Source organism: Corythoichthys intestinalis, chromosome 1 (assembly GCF_030265065.1).
Source record: "Corythoichthys intestinalis isolate RoL2023-P3 chromosome 1, ASM3026506v1, whole genome shotgun sequence".
NCBI classification, from domain to species: domain Eukaryota; kingdom Metazoa; phylum Chordata; class Actinopteri; order Syngnathiformes; family Syngnathidae; genus Corythoichthys; species Corythoichthys intestinalis.
Window position 1 is genome coordinate 83238447 of NC_080395.1, and position 25351 is coordinate 83263797.

At 45.6% G+C, this 25351-nt stretch overlaps 1 protein-coding gene across 4 annotated transcripts in view; it reads left to right on the forward strand.

Moving 5' to 3' along the window:
- The window catches only part of LOC130921088 (adenylate kinase 7-like), a 167248-nt gene that overhangs the window by 73810 nt on the left and 68087 nt on the right, over positions 1 to 25351 (forward strand). For all 4 annotated transcript variants that reach the window (XM_057844733.1, XM_057844742.1, XM_057844751.1 and 1 more), the window contains one exon: positions 10095 to 10185. In XM_057844733.1, coding sequence (XP_057700716.1) covers positions 10095 to 10185 — 91 coding nt within the window. The remainder of the gene's footprint in view (positions 1 to 10094; positions 10186 to 25351) is intronic.

Below are 25351 nucleotides of genomic sequence, written 5' to 3' on the forward strand. Positions count from 1 at the left end.
CTTTTTCACTGGTCTCCCACCTTCCAAGGGTAACACATTCGTCCTCACAGCCATAGACTGTTTCTCAAAAACTGCTCGCTTCTTTGCGCTACCCATCTGCTAAGGAGAGAGCTCATCTGCTGGTCCACTATGTGTTTTGTCTTCATGGAATCCCAGTTGATATTGTGTCTGACCGAGATCCCCAGCCCTGCATTGTAATCCACCACGCATCCCTCTTCCTAGTGGTCTCATGTTGCCTGTGTCGAATATGCGCACAACACCCAGCGCTTCCTCAGGTTTGTCAATGCTTGTTGGGTTACCAACCTCCCCCGTTTCCGTCACAGGAGACAGAATGTGCTGTTCTGTTGGTGAAAGCCCACATGCGTAAGTGTGCTAGGGTCTGGAAGACAGCTCGCACTGCCCTGCTCTGCATGGCCTCAAGCTCCAAGGCGCAAGCTGATCGCCGCCACACCCCTGCGTCCACTTACATCATCGGACAGCGGGTCTGGCTCACCACCCATATCATCGCTTTCAAGTTTGAGTCCAAAAAAGTGTCGCCATGGTTTGTGGGTGCCTACAAGATCGTGACAATCGTAAACCCAAGCGCTGTTCGCTTCAAGCTCCCGGTCTCTCTTCGGGTCCACCCAACATTCCATGTGTCCCAAATAAAGGCTGTCTCATCCAGTCCGCTGTCTCCTCCTGTGCCAACACCTCCACATCGTGGACATCCCGCCTTCACTTTCCGGAGGCTGCTGGATGACCGCTGGCGAGGTCGGGGTCTCTAGTACTTGGTGGGACTGGGAGGGTTACGGGCCTGAGGACCACAGCTGAGTCCCCGCCCGCCATGTGTTGTGTCGGTCCCTTATCCAAAACTTTCACCGTTAGCACCCTGGTCATCTGGCTCATGCACCAAGCGGCGCTCGTAGGAGGGATAGTACTGTTAGAGCCCCTGAGCCCTGCTCCTCCTCCTTCTTTTGTGTGTGTGTGTCTTGATTGCAAGATTGGACAGATGAGTGAGCCTGGGACCAGGTGCAGTCGATCATCGTTAACGGCCTACTAAAGCCAGTCCCTGGCCTCACTTCATCGCTAGATCAACTACTTTACTCGACGAGCTTGTGACTCAGCGTTCGCTTTGTTCCAAGTACTGTATAGCCTCTATTCTGCCCACGTTGCTTTTGTTTACAGATCCTACATTGCTCGCCTGCCTTGAGAACTCACCTGGTCATTCACCAACTGCTGCCTGATCTTTTGGACAGAGAATTCTTTCATATTCCGCAATAAACAATTGTTATCACTGCTACCTTGCGTCTCCTCTCTGCATTTGGGTCCCCCACTCACCCAGAAACGTAACAAAAACAAAAAAGTTTTGTTTTTGATTGAAGTGAAGGTTATTTTGATTAAATAATTTGGACCACATTTTGGGTGGGACATTTGTGTATTTATCATTCATTGAAAAATGAGCTGCTTCAAACATGAATAATTTCAAAGGAAAAATAACTTCAATAATATTCAATTACATTTCCTACCCACAATATGGCCCAAACTCAAAATGGATTGCTTCAATCAAAGAAAACATTTTCAATGAAAAATTAAATGTTCAAATGCAAATTTTTAATTATATTTTTTTTTAGTTCAAAAACTTTTTTATCTGTGGTTTGTTGGAATCTGACCTTCCAGCCAAATCACCGGAACCACGCCGCCAACCAGCTGGAGTCACACTGGCGCAACTCTTATGTTTAAAAGCTTAAAGAAGGCTCGCCAAGAACCAGTTGACAATTTATGCAAGTTGATAATCAAACGGCAAGGCAAATAGGTCCCAGACATTGAGGCAAACTGGATCCAGGGTCAACAAACAACGTGCAAACAAGAATGTTGCTGAGAAGCGACAGCTGTTAGCTAAGCATTCAGTTTTTTGAAGGCTACGGCAGGGGAGGCCGGAAGAAGGGTGTGTTTGGGTGTTGTTTAGGGTAATTGTCTGTTTGCAGATTGGTCTGCGTAGTTTGTGCATCACTGTGACCGAGCCAACCAGAGTTGAAGATTTTTGTCAGCCTCAGCGCTTTAAATTCACAGTCATGGAATTATCAGGCGTTCCTTGTGCAAGACATGATGTCACGCCATTATTCTGGACTGTCCATGGTTGGCCCCCAGAAGAGCTGATGGAGGCGTCTTTTCGTCTTCTTCACCTGTCAGGCGAGAGCTGACAAGCAAATCTGCTTCACCAAATTAACTCTGCTACTTTGGACTACTCCTGTCACAAAACATATTGCTGATCCGGTTTGTGACTCCTTCCTGAGTTTGTGCCATTGTTCAAAAAGACACTGGGGCGGATCCGTTTTACGAAGTTGGACCGGAATTTGCTGTACATCTGGCCCATGTCCACTCCACTTATATTTTTCTATCTAAGTCCTTACTGTATGGAAGCCCATTCCCATCACTAACAAAACAAAACCACTCTTAACAAAACAAGAAGTCTATTTCCGCTTGTGGAAAAAAGTTTATTTATATATTTTTCTCTTAATTTATTTGCTGCTGCCTGTTTCCGCTAGTGGAAAAAAAAAGTGCTGGTGCCTGTTTCCGCCAGTGGAATTTTTAATTTTTTTATACACTTCTGGCTACGGACTTCCGGTTTAGACAGAACAACATGAAGTGCGACTGAAGTAAGTCGTGTGTAAACAAAATTAAAATGCAAAATCAAACCAGAGGAAGCCACGGAATCTCCAAATGGATCCAGCATGACGTAGATGAAGCTCTGTGACTTTCTGTGCTACAATAATGCTATGTACAGTTGCCGAATGCAGTGCTGCAACGGATTTTGATGGTACAAGGAAATACTAGAGGGTATTTTTAATCTGGTTGGATTACAGTTAGAGTATTATTATGAGCTCATCATCCATGTCCCATGTAAACACAAGTAATATGTAATTCTTTTTCATTGCAGATATTGATCACAAAAAAACTTTTAGACAACATGATCCAATTTCTTGTTTTATATATAAGAAGTGGTGCATGTGCAAAACAAGTCACAATTATAAAGTTATTAGAAAAACATTAACGAAGGTGGAGCATAACTCGAGCTTTCCATCATCAAAGTCATCCACAACTTTAGGCAGCATGTGTAAAAAGTAGATTGCATGTAGTCTTGATATATGTCCATCAACGTACACTAAGTGTTGTTGCGTGCCTAACAGCGTTTTTTGACCTGTAAACGAACAAAAAACTTGCAACACTTGCATTTATTATTTAGGGTAAAAAGCTCATGTAAACCTGTAGTAGATGAGTGTTTTCCATTTCTTTGTTATATAACTATTTTTAGCAAAGTTAATGATATCTTAGCTGTGACGCAAAACACATAATTTGGTAGTCAAATAGAACATAATTGTACTATCCTACACAAACAGACGTACTGAGTACTTCGAGCCTAAATAGCATGTGTTAGAGCATCATAATTATAATAATAAATTATTTCATCTCCACCACAATTGTATCTTCTTCAGCATTCTCTCCAAGGTCTCGAGGCTCATTTTCATATTGGGAGATTCCTCCAAAACAACTATAATTTGACGGTTAGTGACACACTTCTATGAGGTCTATTGCCCCCTGCCAACCGTAGTGCGACACGGCACCTGTACACAATGGTTGGGTGAATAAAACTATATGATACACATGATTTACTTCATTTTGTCGAGAGAAAGTTTATGGTACCTTCACAAAGTCATGGATAAGGTTACTGTTGAGTGCAACATCTACAGTATTTATCGGCTAGAACCTACAAGTAGCATAGCTTGTACGTAAAGACTCCGACAAGTAAAAAAAATAAAAAATAAAATAGAAAAAATAATAATAAATAAAGATATATATATATATATATATAGTGGCGTTACTATTCACATAATTCACTCAGAGGACCGTGTAGTGAGTGAGTTCCACCCGGACCCTTAAAGGTGCTACACTCAGCTCTGTTAGCCTGGTGCCTCGTGCTTTGGTGTGCAAGTTCTGCTCTATTGAGAAATAAATGTTTTCAAGTTTGGACAACGATACTCCGCCTCTGGTGACCCCGACAGTGGACCTGCAGTCTCCAGGACCACGACGAACATGATGGCTGCGAACGTCGTGCTTAAATTGCCTGAGTTCTGGGAGTCGGCGCCCAAAACCTGGTTTGCACAGGCCGAGGCGCTATTCGGTCTTCATTGTATTGAAGATGACGAAAGAAAGTTCTGGCATGTCTTCACGGCACTGAGCAACAGGGTAGCGTCCCAGGTGACCCGTTTAGTCACCTCCCCTCCGGCCAGGAATAAGTATAACGCGCTGAAGGACTACCTTTTGAGGGTGTATGGACTGTCCCGACTCGAGCGTGCGCGTTGGCTGCTGGAGATCAACGGGCTTGGCGAGCGCACTCCGACACAAGTCATGGATGTCATGCTGAACCTGTTGGGCAACGAGGCGCCTAATTCGCTGTTCTTGATGCTGTTCCTGCGTCAACTACCGGCTCACGTGCACACCGCTCTCGGCAATTCGGACGTCTCCGACCCACGCGCTCTCGCTGAGGAGGCCAAGAGATACTTCACCGCGACGCCGCGGGCAGCTCACGAGCACTTGGCGCCGGTGCAGGCCTCGCCCAATTTCCTGGCCCCGACGTTCGACCAGCGGAAGCCGGCCAACCGGCGTGGGAACCGGCAGGAACGCTACCAACGTGACGGCTGGTGTTTTTATCATGCCCACTTCGTGCCTTGCACTTACGACGCGGGAAACGGCGGAGCCCGCCCCCTGTAGTGGCCGGGGCAGTGGGCGCTCCAAACCAGCTGCTTTTCGTGGTGGATACGCTCTGCGGTCACAAGTTTCTGTGTGACACCGGCGCTCAGAGGAGTGTATTTCCAGTGGTCCCCGGAGAAGCGTCTGTGGATACCACCGGTCCGGCACTGCGTTCGGCAGATGACAAGCCCATACGGACGTTCGGGCTGAAGACTTTGAACTTGCGTTTTGTTACCCAGCGGTTCCTGTGGGAGTTTCTAGTCGCGGATGTAGCCTTTCTCCTGTTAGGGGCAGACTTTCTCTGCGCACACAACTTGTTGGTGGACGTTTTGCATGGACGCTTGGTGGACTCTCAGACTTTCTTTTCCATTCTAGGTGTCAGGAGTAGGGGTGAGCCCGTCTGTTTTTCTAGCTCTCTTGCGGAGGACAATGTGTTTTGCTGACTTCTGAGTGAGTACCCGAGCCTCATGCATCCCACCTTCTCTGCGGTCTTTTCTAAGCATGGTGTTGAGCATCGCATCGCGACAACGGGCGCTCCGGTCCACGCACGCCGCCTAGATCCTGCTAAACTGTCTGCTGCTATGGCTGAATTTGATAACATGGAACGGATTGTTAGCCGCTCTAACAGCCTGTGGTCGTCTCACTTCACATTGTTCCCAAACATGACGGGGGTTGGAGGCCGTGCGGGGACTATCGTCGACTCAATAACATTACCGTGCCCGATCGGTACCCGGTGCCTCACGTGCAGGATTTTTCTGCCCTCCTTGCTGGTTGCGTGGTTTTCTCTAAGGTTGACCTGGTGCGCGGCTATCATTAGCTGCCCGTCCACCCCACAGATGTCCCCAAAACGGCTGTAGTTACACCGTTCGGGCTGTTCAAATTTTTTAGAATGCCTTTTGGTTTGAAAAACGCTGCTCAGTCGTTCCAACGTTTAATGGACTCTTTTTTTTGCGCGATATGCCGTTCGTGTTTGTTTACTTGGACGACATTTTTATTGCAAGCAAAAGCGTTGAGGACCACGTGCGACACCTCCGGGAGTTCTTCACCAGGCTGGTGGCGCACGGTCTCTTTGTTAATCCTGCAAAATGCGTTTTTCGCATTCCATCCATACAATTTCTCGGCCATCTCGTGAACAAGGATGGCGTGGTCCCACTTCCCTCCAAGGTTGAGGCCATCCGTGGTTGGCTCGCGAGCTGAGAGAATTTTTGGGGATGGTGGCTTACTACCACCGCTTCGTGCGTCATGCGGCTCACGTCATGCGCCCGCTATACGAGGCGCTCAAAGGTACATCCCCCAAGCACGTCATGGATTGATCTGGAAAATGGTTAGCTGCATTCGAAGCTACCAAGGCTGTGCTTGGTCAGGCAACGTTGCTGGCGCACCCCCTGCCTAATGCCCCCGTTGGCCTTACCACCGATGCGTCCGATTTTGCGGTGGGAGCAGTTTATGAGCAATGGGTTAACGGTGCCTGGCAACCGCTCGCCTTTTTCAGTCGCCAATTGGTTCCTCGCGAGCACAAGTATAGTGCTTTTGACAGGGCCCTCTGTTAGCGGTGCGCCATTTCCATTTTCTCCTGGAGGGCCGACCCGTAAACCGACCACAAACCCTCATGTTTTTAATGTCTCGCATGACCGAACCATGGTCTGAACATCAGCAGCGCCAGCTTTCTTATATTTCCAAGTGCACCACCGACATCAGACATGTATCGGTGAAAGCCAACTTGGTAGCTGACTGTTTGTTCCGGTCGTTCGCCGGCGCAGTTCAGCTCGGTTTGGATTTCGCTGCCATGGCATTTGACCAGGAGCACGACGAGAGTGTTTGTACGCTCAAGTCTACTGCTTCGGACCTGCACTTACAACGTGTTCCAGTGGGCGACACTGGCGTATCCTTGTGGTGCGACGTCTCTACCGGTATTGCCCGCCCCTTTGTTCTGGCGCGCTGGCGGCGTAAGGTATGCAACGCAGTACACAGCCTCTCTCATCCCGGTCGGAAACCGTCTGCTAAGCTGGTCTCGCAAAAATTTGTGTGGCGGGGCCTTAAGAAAGATGTGCTGGCGTGGGCCGATTCCTGCATCGCTTGTCAATGGGCTAAAGTTCAGTGTCAAACGCCTCTGAAACTTTCGTCGTCACTGAACGGCGTTTCGACCACATCAATGTGGACTTGGTGGGGCCTCTTCCGGTTTCCTATGGGTTCACGCACGTGCTCACCATGGTCGATAGGACCACACGTTGGCCTGAGGCGGTTCCTTTGTCATCCACGTCCACTGCTGATGTGGCTCGTGCATTTATAGGGACGTGGGTCGCACGTTTTGGGACTTCGTCTGATATTTCTTCTGACTGTGGGGTGCAGTTCACGTCCGAGTTGTGGGGTGCGATCGGCGACAGCTTGGGGGTTCAGCTGCACCGCACCACCGCGTATCACCTGCAAGCAAATGGTCTTTGTGAATGTTCTCACCGCTCCATGAAGGCCTCCCTTTGCGCTTGTTTGAGTGATGGGGACTGGGTGGATAGGCTTCTTTGGGTGTTGCTTGGTCTTCGGTGTGCGCCCAAGGAAGACCTGCACGCTTCTTCTGCAGAGTTGATTTATGGCCAGGTTTTGCGTGTTCCCGCTGATTTTCTTCCTGATGTGACTGCCCCGTGGTCTGTCTTAGGTCAAAGGGCACTTGCTAGATTTTGCCCGCAGATTTGCCCCGGTTCCGACCTCACAGCACTGTGTGCCCGAGGTACGTATTCCGTCCTCGTTAAGTTCCGCGAAATTCATCTTTGTCAGACATGGTGCGCATCGCAGTCCGCTGCGCCTCCCGTATGACGGCCCTTTAAGAATTTTTGTTCCTCTGTCCTGGACGCTTGAGGCACCCTTTCCCCCTCTGTTTCTGGCCCTGCCGCTCCTCTCCAGCGTACACGTTAGGGACGGGCGATCGTACCCCCCAAGTTTAGGGATTTTGTGTATAAGTGAATTCTTGGGGGGTTTGTCTGGCGTTACTGTTTATATAATTCACTCAGAGGAACGTGTAGTGAGTGAGTTCCTCCCGGACCCTTAAAGGTGTTCCACTCAGCTCTGTTAGCCTGGTGCCTCGTGCTTTGGTGTGCAAGTTCTGCTCTGTTGAGAAATAAATGTTTTCAAGTTTTGACCACGGTACTCTGCCTCCGACTCCTTCCTGGCACTACAATATATATATCTATTTTCCTCCACTGGCAGAAAAAGGCACCAGCAAGTAAAAAACATCCACTGGCGGAAATAGGCTTCTTGTTTTGCTGGGGGAAAAAAAAGTTTTCATACTTTTTTTTCAGTGGCGGGAATGGGCTTATATATTACATAGTTTGGGCCATTGTTCAAAGAGACACTGGGGGGGATCAGTTTTACGAAGTTGGGCCGGAACTTGCATTAATCATATCTTGAGGTAAAAAGTTGTTGTATTTTGTTGAGTTTGGCTGTGCTTGTGGACAAAAGCAGTAGTGTTTTACCTGAAGGAATGCTCCATTTTTATTTATTTTTGTTATACCTTGACTAATACTTTTTTCAGTTCTATGTAATTTCTTTATTTAGACGGACAATGTTGAGCTCTCTTGAGACAAATGTTTATTTTTTACATTCCTGGATAGTTAGGACATTATTAACAAGTGTGTATTTATTGTGTATGTTGAAGATATGATATACATTGGAAAGCTTAAAATCTCAATTTTCTGGGGGAAGAAAACATTTTGAACAGGGGGGCATTTAAAAAAAATATATTGTTTTTTTAAACAGCAAAACCCAATCTGGAGGTGAGAGCATGCGAGAGCAGAGTTGCAGACGCCATGACTTTAACGAGATATCGCGTATTCACCTTGTTTCGGTCCAAAAACTCCATGTAGCATGTATCACCGAGTGTCAAGACACAGCTGTGAATGGCCACACCTGGATTTTTGGGGGATTTTATGGGTGAAACATGGTAATATTACAAGGGTCGCGATGCAGAAATCGCAGACATCAAGGAGTGGTCGAGATTTCCTTTTTCATATATTTTACCTTTTAAATGTTTTTTTTTTCTTCAATTTTTCTTTGTTTGGATCGTTTATTTATTATCTAACGTATCGGAGAAAATGTGACAGTAACAAAAAAAAAAAACAAAAAAAAAAAACTAAGCGATAGTTGTGAGGTAGATACGGTGACTTTTTTACAGACGCCATTTTTTCATTGTGACAAAATCTGTTTAAAAGTTTAAAATATGTGAGTGAATAATTTTTATAAGTAATTTTTTTTTAAATGAAATATGAGACATCAATTAATGATTCTAGGCTAAAAACGACAAATTTTGAACAATAAATATAATTACTTTGAGTTTTATGGCTGGGTTGAAACAAAAGCGGTTGCGCGACATCTGTAAATTTTCAGGGTAAAATGGACAAATTAAAAATAGTTTGGGGGCTTAATGCGCCATGAATCTGCTATGGCAGCATATAGACATATTGTTCTATCAAACACAACAGTTGTTTTGGCTTAAAACACAGCAGATTATTGTAAAGAGGGGTGCAAAAGCAGAATCTTCTTTTTCAGTCTTGTCTGTGTTTTCCGCCATATGTATGTATGTACATTTAGCCCGCGAATTCGAGAAACCACGATAGTCAAACAGCAAAGTAGTGAGGGATTACTGTAATTGCGAAAATATATTACCATTGTAATACTTTTAGGAAAATCAATCAGTAGAGAGAGAATGAGCTTCCAGGCTTGGAAAAATGCAAACTTTTAACATACGTGTTACTACGTGTCATAACAACAAAATAATTTTAATAAACCGTGCATTTATTTCCATTTCATTTTGTTTAAAAACTACCATATTTTCCGCGCTATAAGCTGCACCTAAAGGCCTTCAATTTTCTCAAAAGCAGACAGTGCGCCTTATGCTGTATTTGGCTCAGTATTGGTTCATCATGGAATGGCATTCCCTTTAGCGCAGCACCATCTAGTGGATGTATAACACAACCCCAACCACTGCTCGCCAGTCTTTCTTTAGTAGTTTTTGATGCTTTTGATGAAGTTAGAACAATTAAATATAGATTTATTTTGCATTAATCATTTAGCCTACCAATTAATTAGGTTGTTATTTGTGAGAGATGTAGCCCTGACCATCGTTCAACCAATCTGTTTGGTCTTATTAATGTCCCGTCCCCGGCAAAAAGTGTACATGCAGGTTATGCTGTTGAGACCAAACCTATGCCCTTGGTATGCAAATGGGTGGCTACTACTCTTTAACGGCCTAATCGCCACTGCCCATTTGTAATCCCAATAGTCAGAGTACTTCTCTCCGTAGTTGCATTAATGCATGTGAGCAAGAAAATGTTCCTCATCCATTTACTTAAGCAATTTTTTGTTTTGCTTTTTTGTAGTGTCATTAAAAAAATAATTGAGCATCAGCCCAAGCCCTATTACTTGGTAGCTGTGGACTATTCCAACAACACCATGGAGGACATTGTTAAGGTGAGTATAGTACATATAAAATCTTACTGTTTCATCAATACTAAGTGATTGGGAGGAATGGCGCTCCTGATCAAAACTCTTGTCCTGTTATTGTACTTTTGTGCTCGCCATGTATTCACACACTCAACAGCCTCTCCGGTAAGGTCTAATGAAGACCATCATTCTTGGTATACTGATTTATATTTGGCTTTTATTTGATGCACTGTATACTATAGAGCAGGGGTCGGCAACCTATGACACGCGTGTCAGCACTGGCACGCGAAGGGTTAACCAGTGACACGCGAGCGCATGTCAAAAAAAAAAAAAAAAAAGCGCCCTTTTACCTGAAATAAATAAATAAATAATATGACATTTTCAGTTGCGCGCCCTGTTACTTAAGGGCTTTACGGGAGCGCCCCTCCCCACCCCCTCTGCCTATGGCGTTATATGAGCGTAATAATGGATTTTGAGCACACCTCCAGCTCTTCCTCAATTATACGCTCGTCGGGGTTTCTTTTTTTTCTCTACGTGCTCAATTCAGCACAGGCTACTAACGGGTCACGAAACAAATCAATCGGAGAGCTGGCTGAAGTACACTTTGTTACCAATCTGCACTTTTGGTGATCGCGGTGCTTTCATCTCGGCACCATAGTGTGGAGTGGACCGGTAATTAACATAGCTCGTTGTCGCCCATTCGTCCGGTGCTTACTTCGGAGAGGTGGCGATGTGTATAAAAATACAGTGACGTGTTGAATGGCTTTTTCCTGAAGACTTTTCATCAACAAAACAAAAACCAGCGGGGGACACAACCACTTTTTACGGCACTCTCGGCGCAGCTCCCTCACAACACTTTGCTTTGCTCTCTCTCTTTTCCTCGCCCGGACGCCCACTTCTTTTTCTACGCTTAACTAGTAAGCCGGTAATATTGTAGGGCAGTGTTTTTCAACCAGTGTGCCGCCGCACACTAGTGTGCCGCGAGAAATTATCTAATGTCGCATTTATATATATATATATAATATATAAATTTGTAATGTCCATAACTGTGTACGGGCCATTGAAGGGGCCATCAGACTGCAGTGTGGTGACGTAGCGGGAAGCAAGCAAGGAGGGAGGGAGTCTCAGGGAGAACGGCGTGAGAGCTAAGTTCGCGGTCGCATGTTGCGGATGCCGCTGCTATTTTGTTTATTATTTTCCATTGTTGCCACAATAAAGTGATAAAGTCATCACTGACTCCTCTCCTTTCTATTTCCCCATTCAGGGCGATTATGATATTGTTTTTTACGTCGTTGGGCGGAGCTGCAGTAGAAGGGAGGAAGGAGTAGGAAGAAAGTTCGAGAGTTCTCGGTCGTGTGCAGACGCTCGTGTCGCGTTCAAAAACTGCTCGGATTTCTAGCCATCAACGACCTTGCTGTCCACGACAATGTGAACCCCAGCACATCTCCTGCACATCATTTGGTTAGACTCGTCATGTGTCGATGTACTCCAAAGTTTCCTTTCTATTATATCCATATGTGACGACCGTCAATCCTCCCCGTGTTGTATTCCAACACATTGTTGAGAACAGCAAGGTGGCTAATGGCTAAAAATCCGAGCAGTTCATGAACGCGACACAAGTAGCAATCCAAAATCAGCGCAATGGCGCCAAGCAAGTTTAAACGTCATCTCCAAACGAAACACCTGCCGGTTCAAAACAAGTCGATGGACTATTTTGTTTGCCTTCGTGAAAACACAGAGAAACTAGTTTTTGCCTTTTTGTGACAACTTTTTGATAAAAACTACAAAGGTAAATTAGAAAGCCCTCAAAGCCAGTTACCTTGTTGCTAAATCCAAAAAGTCCCACACCGTGACAAAAACATTTCATACTACCTGCCTGCAAAGCTATTGTTTGCGAGATGCTCGGCCCTGACATCACATCTGACGTCACATCCGGTGAGTGTATTGTTTGTTTGTTAGCACTGCTACTAGTCGCTAATCTCCTAGTGCTCCTCAATTTTTTTTATCCCACGGACACATCAGAGAAGCGATCCTAGACAGGTTCGGCTCTCCTAGTGCTCCTCAATTTGTTTTATCCCACGATTTAACAGCGTAAACGCCTGCTCGTGGATTAAAAATACTCTCCTTTCCTCTTTAACTTTGTCTTGCTAGCCTAGCTTATCCGAGCCATGGCTAGCCCTCTGCCTTCTCCCTCCCGTCTTTTCTACTTATTGTGCTGTATGTATACCGAGCACCCTGGCTGCTTCGTCGAGGTCAGTAGTAGCTGTAGGAAGTGTAGCTTAGTCTCAGGGCTGAAGACCAGGGTTTCTGAGCTAGAAGCACGGCTCTGCACTCTAGAGACGAAAGCTAACCTGAGCTATAGCCAGGTAGTAGCAGGGCCCGCAGGTCTTGCTTGCAGTAGTAGGAATGCTAGCGCAGTTGGCCCCTCAGCGAGCCCCGTGCAGCCGGGGGAAATTAAGGACAGATTTGTGACTGTACGGGGGAAGCGTAGTGGTAAACGCACAACCTTAGTGCACCAGCACTTTCACGTCAGCAATAGGTTTGACCCCCTCAGCGACACACCGGCTGAACCAGACACTCTCTAGATTGAAGGTTCCATAGTTAGAGACGTGAAACACCCGGAGGTGTCTGTCAGGTGTTACCCAGGGGCCAGAGTCTGTGACATCGAAGGAAACCTCAGGCTCTTAAAGCAGAGTAGAAAGAGGTTCCGCCATATCGTGATTCACGCAGGCGGTAACGACGCCCAGCGGAGACAGTCTAAGGTGCTTAAATTAAAAGTAGCCTCGGTGTGTAAGCTTGCTAAGTCGATGGCGGAAACCGTAGCATTCTCTGGTCCTCTGCCTAATTTGGTCAATGACGAGATGTACTCTAGGTTCTCATCATTTAACCGCTGGTTGTCTAGAAGGTGCCCAAAAAACGACATAGTCTTTATTGATAACTGGCATGCGTTCTGGGGGAAGCCCGGCCTCGTACGCAGAGACGGCAATCATCCGACTTGGGATGGTGCTGCTCTCTTAACTCGAAACATGGCCGCCAAACTTAGTCTCCCAAAGTGACACTCCAGAGTGGGGGCCTGGGCGCAGTGTTGTAGTGTAAAACACAACTGTGTTAGTGATGATCACTCGCCTCTTTCCGAGCTGTCACAAATCCAACATTCAGGACAGAAGATAGAGACTGTGTCCGTGCCTCGTATAGTGAAGAGTAGAAAACATAGTACTATAGGAACGAGACCAAAGAATTTAATACATATAGCCCCTGATAACATATAGCCTCTGATAGCAGTGAAAATAAAATAACTCTTAATAAATATATAAAATGCGGATTATTAAACATCCGGCCAATCTCGCCCAAATCTCTGTTAGTTAATGACTTAATTGGGGAGTATAATATTCATATTTTGGCCCTGACTGAAACTTGGCTTCAGCAGGATGACTTTGTTAGACTTAATGAATCCACAACCCCAAGTCACATGACAGTAATATCACACTTTTGTTTAGGTATTAGCCCAAAAAGTAAAGCTAATCACATTTATAACTCATTTGAAAGTCTAGTACTATCAATTATAGATGCTAACTGGAATAACCAAAAACCGGTTCTTTTCATAGTGGTTTACCGTCCCCCTGGTCCCTACTCACAGTTTTTGTTAGATTTCTCTGACTTTTTATCCAGTATTTTGCTAAACTGGGATAGAATTATAATTGTAGGGGATTTTAATATACATGTTGATGATGACGGCGACTCTCTTGGTAAGGCTTTTAATGACCTACTAGATGGGACTGGCTTCATTTAAAAATGTAAATAAACCAACTCATAGTCACAACCGCACCCTGGACCTGATTTTAACCTACGGTACGGAGATTAGTGATCTTAGTGTCCATCCCCACAACCCTGTACTGTCTGATCATTTTCTAATTACCTTTCAGTTTGTGCTTCAAGATAATCCTTCACTAGTGACTACAACTCAGATGAAAAGGACATCATGTGATTGCTCTGTTTCAGAGTATAAACAGCCAATTTTTGCCTCCATGTCATCTGATTATGAAGGAATAATGTCCGGCCTTGCTGTTAATGACAAGTTTGTTGATAGTGTTATGTTTACTCTCCGAACTGCTCTCGATGTTGTCGCTCCCCCCAAATTAAAGTTTGTCAAGCCGAGACGAGCCTCTCCCTGGTATTATGCTGAAACACGCTCTCTTACACAATCGACACATAAATTAGAAATACTTTGGCGCCGTTCCAACACAGAGCACACTCTCTCTGCCTGGAAACATAGATTCGTGACCTATAAACAGGCCTTGCGTATGACTAAAACCAGATATTACTCATCCTTAATAGATGAAAACAAAAATAATCCTAGGTTTCTTTTCAGCACTGTAGCAAGGCTGACAAACAGTCACAGCTCAATAGAACCTTATATCCCAACCACCCTTAGCTGTGATGACTTCCTAAAAATTTTTAACAATAAAATCGCAACTATTAGAAATAAAATAAATGAATTACTTCCAACTATTAGGTCTGATAAAGTGCAGACTAAAAAGTCAGAATCTCCTATAAACCCCTCTAAAATTTTAAATAACTTTACCACTGTCGACCAAATCGATGTGATTTCAATTATAATGTCCTCCAAACCATCAACGTGCCTCCTAGACCCGATCCCAACCAAACTTTTTAAAGAGACCCTGCCTCTAACTATTGATATTATCCTAAATATAATAAATACCACATTAGTTACTGGCCACGTGCCGCAGTCCTTTAAATATGCAGTTATTGAACCCCTTTTGAAAAAACCTACTCTTGATCCTGATATCTTGGCCAATTATATTATGTCTCTAATCTACCATTTCTCTCCAAAGTCCTTGAAAGAGTGGTAATTAAACAGCTCTGTCAGCACCTGCAGGACAATAGTTTATTTGAACATTTCCAGTCTGGCTTTTGAGCTTATCATAGCACTGAAACTGCATTAGTCAAAGTAACTAATGACTTGTTACTAGCCGCTGACGTTGGATTAGTCTCGATCCTGGTTCTGTGTTACCTGAGTGCAGCCTTTGACACAATCGACCATGATATCTTATTGCAGAGACTAGAATGTGACATAGGCGTTAGAGGAGCAGCCCTCTGCTGGTTTAAATCATATTTATCTAATAGGTACCAGTTTGTCAATGTAAACCAGCAATCATCACCGTACTCTAGAGTTATGGTGTGCCGCAAGGATCGGTCCTCGGGCCCATCTTGTTTACGCTGTATATGCTTCCTTTAGGTAATATCATCAGAAGTTATGGTGTGCTGCAAGGATCGGTCCTCGGGCCCATCTTGTTTACGGTGTATATGCTTCCTCTAGGTAATATCATCAGAAAACATAGCATTAACTTTCATTGTTACGCTGACGACACACAGCTGTATTTATCAATTAAACCTGAGCAGATCAGGCAAGCAGACAAACTAAGCACCTGCGTCCGAGATATAATTACCTGGATGAGCACTATCTTCTACTTAACCCTGAAAAGACAGAAGTCCATATAATAGGCCCGAAAAGTGTGAGGGACTCTTTAGCTTCCCAGAAAGTCACTCTGGACAATGTAAGTGTAGCCTCCAGCACCACAGTTAAAAACCTAGGAGTTCTATTCGACCCTGACTTATCGTTTAAAGCTCACATTAAACAAACCTGCAGAATGGCCTTCTTTCACCCGCGCAACATAGCCAAAATTAGAAATATTTCATCTGAAAACGATGCAGAAAAATTAATTCACGCGATCGTTACATCGAGATGGACTACTGTAACTCCCTACTTGCAGCTTGTCCTAAAAGTTCTCTAAAAGGTCTTCAGCTACTCAAAAACACAGCAGCAAGCCTTTTCACAGGAACCAATAGAAGAGAGCACATTACCCCTGTGCTCCAGGCCCTTCACTGGCTTCCAGTCAAGTTTAGAATTAAATTTAAAATCCTCCTTCTTACATTTAAGACCATTATTGGGTTGGGGCAATCTTATCTCTGTCAGGAATGAGCAGGCAGGCAGGTTGTATGGACCCAAATGCAGGGAAACAAAAAATGCAGCGAGGCAGGTGGCAGTGAACTAAAAAAAAACCTTTTAATGATAACTAACAAAATCACAAAGTACAAACAAAAGGGCTATGGCTCAAAAGGCAATGTTCAAACAAAACTTACTTAAGCAGAGGGACTGGTACACGAGGGCGTGAAACGGACTTGACTTTGGTGAAGACGGACATAGACATAGACAATGACGCAACAAGGAGTGACAAGAAACTGGGTCATTATATTCGCAGACAAGGGGTAACGAGACGAGGAACAGCTGGGTAACACAGGTGGATGCAGATTGCAGGATACACTGGGAAAACACACACAGGTGAGAGCAATGGGTAATCACAGGGACAAGTCACACAAGGAGAAACCAAACACAAAACCTAACAGTACCCCCCCCCCCCTCAAGGGACGGATCCCAGACGTCCCGAGGAAACAACAAGTCAGAAGGTTGCTCGGAGGAGGGAGCAACACCAGCCCGTCACGGCCAGTCAGGCGGGCGTCCAGGACGCCAGACGTGGGCCGATCGCACGGGTCGATCGGGAGGGCGCCCGGGGCGCCAGACATTGGGTGACCGCACGGGCAGATCAGGCGGGCGTCCCAGACGAGGTAGTGCTCGGTCGTCCATACCGCCACGTTGTGGCAGGAAACGGGGAGCAGCATCGTCGGGGCGAGGGTCAGGAACAGAGTCGGAATCGTTGTGCGAACAAGGAACGGAGTCGGGGTCGTCGTGCGGACCAGGAACAGAGTCGGAGTAGTCTGCTGGCGGAACAGCTTTTGGGTCGTCTGCTGGCGGAACAGCTTTTGGGTCGTCTGCTGGCGGGACAGCTTTTGGGTCGTCTGCTGGCGTGACAGCTTTTGGGTCGTCTGCTGGCGTGACAGCAGCGGAGTCGCCGTCGTCTGCTGGCCTGACAGCAGCGGAGTCGCAGGAGACTGCTGGCGGGACAGCAGCGGAGTCGCATGAGACTGCTGGCGGAACAGCAGCGGAGTCGCAGGAGACTGCTGGCGGAACAGCAGCGGAGTCGCAGGAGACTGCTGGCGGAACAGTCGCAGGAGTCTGCTGGCGGGACAGCAGCGGAGTCACAGGAGTCTGCTGGCGGGACAGCAGCGGAGTCGCAGGAGTCCGCTGGCGGGACAGCAGCGGAGTCGCAGGAGACCGCTGGCGGAACAGCAGCGGAGTCGCAGGAGACCGCCGGCGGAACAGCAGCGGAGTCGCAGGAGTCCGCCGGCGGAACAGCAGCGGAGTCGCAGGAGTCTGCTGGCGGAACAGCAGCGTGGTCGCAGGAATCTGCTGGCGGGACAGCAGCTTGGTCGCAGGAATCTGCTGGCGGGACAGCAGCGTGGTCGTCTGCTGGCGGGACAGCAGCTTGGTCGTCTGCTGGCGGGACAGCAGCTTGGTCGTCTGCTGGCGGGACAGCAGCTTGGTTGCAGGAATCTGCTGGCGGGACAGCAGCTTGGTCGCAGGAATCTGCTGGCGGGACAGCAGCTTGGTCGCAGGAGTCTGTTGGTGCAGTCGGCCCGGGCACAGGACTGCGTGGAGTCGGCGCGGGCACAGGACTGCGTGGAGTCGGCGCGGGCACTTGACTGCGTGGAGTCGGCGCGGGCACTTGACTGCGTGGAGTCGGCGCGGGCACTTGACTGCGTGGAGTCGGCGCGGGCACTTGACTGCGTGGAGTCGGCGCGGGAGGCACTTGAATGCGTGGAGCCGGCGCGGGAGGCACTTGAATGCGTGGAGCCGGCGCGGGAGGCACTTGACTGCGGGGAGCCGGCGCGGGAGGCACTTGACTGCGGGGAGCCGGCGCGGGAGGCACTTGACTGCGGGGAGCCGGCGCGGGAGGCACTTGACTGCGGGGAGCCGGCGCGGGAGGAACTTGTCTGCGGGGAGCCGGCGCGGGAGGAACTTGACTGCGGGGAACCAGCGCGGGAGGAACTTGACTGCGGGGAGCCTCGGGAAGCCGAGCCGTCAAGACGTGCCCACGACGTCGGCGTGGACGAGATCGCCGAGGCTTTTGGACAGGGTTCTTGGACAGACTGGGTGGTATGGAATGAGGGAGGCCTGAAAAAAACTGAGAGGGTGAAGAAAAGGGCATGGAAAAAAAATCTGGGTTGGAGTCAGAATCAGAATAGAGGAGGTCATATAAATTGTGATCCTCCTCAAAGTCAGAAAAATCAGAATCCAAAAAAATGTGTTGTGGTCTGTGGGTGGTTTGAGGGTGTCGGCGCGGTGGCCGAAAATTAATCTTTCCCGCTGGGTCCAGGATTGGTTGCGTCATTCTGTCAGGAATGAGCAGGCAGGCAGGTTGTATGGACCCAAATGCAGGGAAACAAAAAATGCAGCGAGGCAGGTGGCAGTGAACTAAAAAAAAACCTTTTAATGATAACTAACAAAATCACAAAGTACAAACAAAAGGGCTATGGCTCAAAAGGCAATGTTCAAACAAAACTTACTTAAGCAGAGGGACTGGTACACGAGGGCGTGGAACGGACTTGACTTTGGTGAAGACGGACATAGACATAGACAATGACGCAACAAGGAGTGACAAGAAACTGGGTCATTATATACGCAGACAAGGGGTAACGAGACGAGGAACAGCTGGGTAACACAGGTGGATGCAGATTGCAGGATACACTGGGAAAACACACACAGGTGAGAGCAATGGGTAATCACAGGGACAAGTCACACAAGGAGAAACACAAAACCTAACAATCTCAACGATGCTCTGTTTCCATACCGCTCCAACAGAACACTCCGCTCTCAGAATGCAGGTCTACTGGTAGTTCCCAGGGTTTCTAAAAGTACTGTCGGAGCTAGAGCCTTTAGCCACCAAGCCCCAGTTTTATGGAATCAGCGTCCAGCTAATATGAAATAAGCCGAGACAGTCTTCACATTTAAGATTAGATTAAAAACGTTCCTATTCGACAAAGCTTATGGTCAGGCTAGTTGAAGTCGGAGTAGACTCACAGTTTAGTCTAAGCTGCACTAGAAGCTATAATTCTGGGGGAAGTACAGCCACTGAGTTCTATCTCCTTTTTCTCACTCTACCTACCACTTGTCTTTTTTTATTTCTATTTTCCAATGTTAATATCTAGTCGTCTAGTCTCATCATCACTAGTCACCCGGTGTCCCCTTCCCCCCCTCCCCTCTGGAGAGGGGCTATTTTTCAGCTGCAGCCTCCTGACTGTCCGGACCCTTGGCTGGATGGACGTCCTCGTTGCTACCGCCGTCTCATCTGGCTAGATGGACCTCTTCTTGTTCCTTTACTCCACTGCATCTTTACGAACTGTAACTTTGCCGGCTAATTCCCATTAGCAGTCCTAGTGCTTCCTGTCTATCCGTCCTGGGAGTGGATCTCTCCTGACTGTGGTACTCCCCAAGGTTTCTCATTTTCTCACAAAGACTCTGGAGTTTTTGGAGCTCTTCCTTGCCGATATGGAGGGATGGGGGATGCCCAGGACTTGAACTTTATTAATTCATCTTTGTTTGCTTCATTTGCTGTTTCTGATTGTGTATCATATTGCCTCCGCAAAGCCCTTTGAGACAACCTTGTAGTGATTTAGCGCTATACAAATAAATTGAATTTAATTGAATGTGGTTCAAGACATTGCTCAAGTCCCCCTTTCTGATAATTCTGAGCTTTTTCAAGCCTAACTGCTATTAAAAATAATAATAATAATAAAAACAGAGACTGAGAGCGGTTGAAGAATAAGGATATCGTCTCTGTGTTCATCTAAACAGGCTCAAGTTTCACACTAAGTAAGTATACATGTTGAGAAATTATTTAATCATTAAATATACTGCGCAGAAAATAATTTTGGAATATTTTTTGTTTGTGATGTGCCGCGAAATTTTTTCCAATGTAAAAACGTGCCTTGGGTCAAAAAAGGTTGAAAAACACTTTTGTAGGGGATAGCGGCCCCTTGGGGATGCCGGTAACAACTGGTTGGCTGGTTACTTCCAGTAGCTTTGTTTGTGCGTTGTGTGTCGCACAAGTGTCTAATGCCACTAGGAGACAAAACATGAAAATTCATGGAAAACAGGGCCAGGGATCATATTAATGTAGGCATTTTTTTATTTGTAATATAAAATCTAAAATTGTGCATATAATTCACAGTTTAAGTTGCTAGTGAACAAGACAAAATGTAAGAGTCGTCTGTTCTGACTTTGAAGGTTAAAAAAGCCCGCTCTGTACTGTGTAAGAGACCTGCACTGAGAATCACACCTGTTGCCCCTTTCCTTCTGGGGAGGGTGTGTGTGTGCGTGTGTCTAATATGTTTACATAAGCGGATGCTGCTGTATTGCTGTTATTCCTGTTGCACTTATTTTCAAGTTTTTATATTTTGTACAATACACATTTATTTTTTAGTTAATTGATAAAGAAGAATGGTAGTTATACGATTTTAATGTATGTCCATGTTTTTTTGTTTGGAGTAAAATGACAGCTCTGTTGAATATAAAAATTCTGATGCGTGTCATTAATCTTGGTGTGGCACACTGATTGACAAGAAAATTTGAAAGTGGCACTCAACACCAAAAGGGCTGCTGACCCCTGCTATAGAGGTTTAGTCATGTTACGTCACTGTGCTTCCGGCCAAATGGTGTACACCCACTTTGGACCTTAAAGCTTGAACACGCACTGTAGCTTTGCAAGGCTATGTTTTAGCTGGCCACAGCTTTCTACTTTTCAATTTTGATATGCTAGCATTTGACGGCACAAATGGTCAGAATGATATATAAAAAAATAAGCACATTTTCCAGGTGCCGAAAGAGAATGCATGACGTTAAAAGTGGTTGGCTGCAATCAAATGGGAAAACTTTGTGGATAGGATAAATACAAAGGAGAAGCAACACCTGAAATGAAGTTTGCTTTAGCATAGACATCATAATACTTGACAGGACATGGGAAACGGGGCCGATCCATAGGGGGCCTTTTGGCCAAATGTCTTGGAAAAAAAAAACGATCGCGAGCCTCTTTGACAGGGGGTACGACGCAGGTCAACTTTCGGGGTTATTAATTTTCCTGAATTTTCCTCTACCCATTTTTATATTCAATTCAATTCAATTTGGCGGCACGGTGGCTGAGTGGTTAGCACGTCTGCCTCACAGTTCTAATATCAAGGGTTCAATCCCGGGCTTCGGCCTTCCTGTGTGGAGTTTGCATGTTCTCCCCGTGCCTGCGTGGGTTTCCTCCGGGAACTCCGGTTTCCTCCCACATCCCAAAAACATGCATGGTAGGCTGATTGAACACTCTAAATTGTCCGTAGGTATGAGTGGGTGCGTGAATGGTTGTATGTCTCCTTGTGCCCTGCAATTGGCTGGCAACCAGTTCAGGGTGTCCCCTGCCTACTGCCCCGAGTTAGCTGGGATAGGCTCCAGCACCTCCGCGACCCTCGTGAGGAAAAGCGGCATGGAAAATGAATGAATGAATTCAATTCAATTTTATTTGTATAGCCCTAGATCACAAAAATGTTGTCTCAAAGGGCTTTGCAGAGGCAATATGATACAAAATCAGAAACAGCAAACAAAGCAACAAAGATGAATAAATAAATTCAAGTCCTGGGTATCCCCCATCCTTAGACCCTCCATGTCGGCAAGGAAAAACTCCAAAAACTCCAGAGTCTTCGGGAGAAAACGAGAAACCTTGGGGAGTACCACAGTCAGGAGAGATCCACTCCCAGGACGGATAGACAGGAAGCCCCAGGACCGCTAATGGGAATTAGCAGGCGAAGTTGCAGTCCGTAAAAAATGCGGTGGTGTAAAGGAACAAGAAGAGGTCCATCTAGCCAGATGTGACGGGGCTAGCAACGAGGACGTCCTTCCAGCTTGGGGTCCGGACAGTCAGGAGGCTGCAGCTGAAAAATAGCCCCTCCCCAGAGGGAGGGGGGAAAGGGGACACCGGGTGACTAGTGATGAAGAGACTAGACAACTAGATATTAACATTAGATAATAGAAATAAAGTAAGATAAGTGCTAGGTAGAGTGAGAAAAAAGGAGATAGAACTCAGTGGCTGTACTTCCCCCAGCTTTATAGCTTATAGTGCAGCTTAGAGTAAACTTTGAGTCTACTCCGACTTCAACTAGCCTGACCATAAGCTTTGCTGAATAGGAACGTTTTAATCTAATCTTAAATGTGCAGACTGTCTCGGCTTCTTTAATATTAGCTGGAAGCTGATTCCATAAAACAGGGGCTTGGTGGCTAAAGGCTCTAGCTCCGACAGTACTTTTAGAAAGCCTGGGAACTACCAGTAGACCTGCATTCTGAGAGCGGAGTGTTCTGTTGGGGCGGTATGGAACCAGAGCATTGGAGAGATAAGATGGCCCCAACCCATTAATGGTCTTAAATGTAAGGAAGGAGGATTTTAAATTTAATTCTAAACTCTACTGGAAGCCAGTGAAGGGCCTGGAGCACAGGGGTGATGTGCTCTCTTCTATTGGTTCCTGTTAAAAGTCTTGCTGCTGCGTTTTGGACAAACTGAAGACATTTTAGGGAACTTTCAGGACAAGCTGCAAGTAGGGAGTTACAGTAATCCAATCTCGATGTAACGAACGGGTGAATTAATTTTTCAGCATCGCTTTTAGATAAAATATTTCTAATTTTGGCTATGTTGCGCAGGTGAAAGAAGGCCGTTCTGCAGGTTTGTTTAATGTGAGCTTTAAACGATAAGTCATGGTCGAATAAAACTCCTAGGTTTTTAACTGTGGTGCTGGAGGCTACACTTACATTGTCCAGAGTGACTATCTGGGCAGTTAAAGAGTCTCTCACACTTTTCGGGCCTATTATAAGGACTTCTGTCTTTTCAGGATTAAGTAGAAGATAGTTATTGCTCATCCAGGTGTTTATATCTCGGACGCATATACACGCATATACACATATACACTACTCATGTTCGGTCGGCATTGAGTTGGGAGGGGCCAGCCCTGCAGCTGGCTGATCGGAGACAACTCAGGAGACGAGCTCTGTAAAAAACTGTTATCGTCACCTGATCCACGATGGGAGGACCCCAAATGGGCACTGAATTGAAGTATTTTATTGAGATGTAGTTTGAAGGTTCAAGAAAAATGTCTGGAAAAGAAAAGAGGAACAGGAATGCCACGTAGTGATCGTCCGCCTTAATTGTTTACAATGCTGTCATGCCGCACTTAAAATAGCGACGCCATGACATCACTTCCTGAGTGTCCAAATGTTGTACGGAGACAGCAGTCCATATTAGAGTCCATATTAGCGGTGGGTAACATTACCCGCCTACATTATTCGTCCAGCAACTATAATAGGCATAGTAGTGTAGCCGACATGCCGTATAGTCCAACTAATTATATGTTTAAGGCCATTATCCGTCCTACGGTAGACGTCATATTAGTGTCAGGTGATGTCTAGTTTTTGTGGAAAAAGTACCACCCCGCAGGGAAAAAAATGTAGTTTAAGTCAACCAATACTCAAAATGTTTTTGTCTGTAAAAATTCAAATGTTTTAGTTAAAAAAAAAAAAAGTGTTTCCAACAATTTCGAATGAATAGAATAACACAAATTGTACCATCTACAAGGACGACGCCGACTTCATGTGGGTTTTTCAATGGTTAAATTTGCAACTAGAAGTGTGAGGCTAGGTTCATACTACAGGTCTTAATGCACAAACCCATTGAGACCATTCAAGTACTACGCATGCACACTAATTTGCAGTCCGACACGCGCTGAGCAAGAAGACCCGCATGCGCAGAAGCATCAAAACAAATGACTGCAATTTGCAAAACACATGCTGGCTGTCATCCGTCATTCCAGGGATATCATATTTTGCTTTTCAAAAAGAGGACACAAATAACAAACATAAATACTCCCCGTTTAGGCTTATATTCAAAGTTTATATGGATCGATAGCATGCACGCACTGTACATGTGAGTCACACACACATAGGGGCAGTTTTCCCCGACTCTGGGCCGTGTAAGCAATGTTGAAATATTTTTCATATAGAATAGAGAGAAAACCAATCATTCTCAGGCTTATCCTCGACCCATTTTTATTTTTTACGACTATTGTCAAGCCTTCCCCAAAAGCCGTGTTCAATGCAAGCTAGGCGCTAATAACACACAGCTGCACCGCTACTGTAGCATCTCTCTCGCTCTTTAAAGACGTAATTGCTGCATGAATTCCGATTTGGGAGACTTGACAGTACAGACCGCCGTGACATTCTGGAAAAATGTGGCCCAGATCGGATTTGAACCATATACGAAAGGGACCCACATCGGACTTGAAATGGTCCAGTTCTATGCGTCTTGTCACGTTCAGACTGTCAAGTTAACGCCTCACTCAAGTCAGAAAAACACGAAAAAATCTGATTCATACATTAATACCTATAGTATGACCGTAGCCTCAGAGGCCCCAGAATTTGCCACCATTCACAATTGTATGAATCCTATAAAGAACAGGTTACATGAGTAACAGTAGGACATGATGACGCCAGCTCGCCAGTGTTCTTCAGGAATCTTTATTCACACATTTGAAAACTTAACATAACATTAATATAAATACTGTCCGCTTTGTCTCATTTGCCTTATTCAGTACACACTATTGTCAATTTAAACAGTCAATTCTTCCCAACACAATTGTTGGCTCTCCTAAATACAAGCAGTATTTTCACACAACACACAACATCAATTATCCTAACTTCAGCCACCATTTTTCCCCAAATCAATTTTAGCTCATTAACCACCATCAAAGTGCATTTTTAGTACATTTCAATCAAATATTGGCGACTCAAGCAGCAACAGTTATAAACATTTACATTTCTAGTTTTTGTTCTAAGTCTACAAAACATATTTTACCTACACGAAAACACAGTGTAAATATTATCAAAGCAAGTTGTATTAGTAAATGGAGGTTATGTGATGCCCACAGTTAAACTGACAGTTACACATTAAAAAAGGGAGCACCATTTTACGCTCATCATTCCCCTTAGACAACAACCCAATATAAAGCAAATATGCACGTAAACAACATCATATTTGGACCAAAATGTAAAGCATGAATTGATTGACTACATTGTAACGTTTACTCTCATTTACTCATCTATGAAGAACAGGATACATGAGTAATAGCAAATGGCAGGAATGAGTTTGCTTCGCAGATCTTGCAGAACTCTCCCAGGTAGGGTGAGAATTTTTCAGAA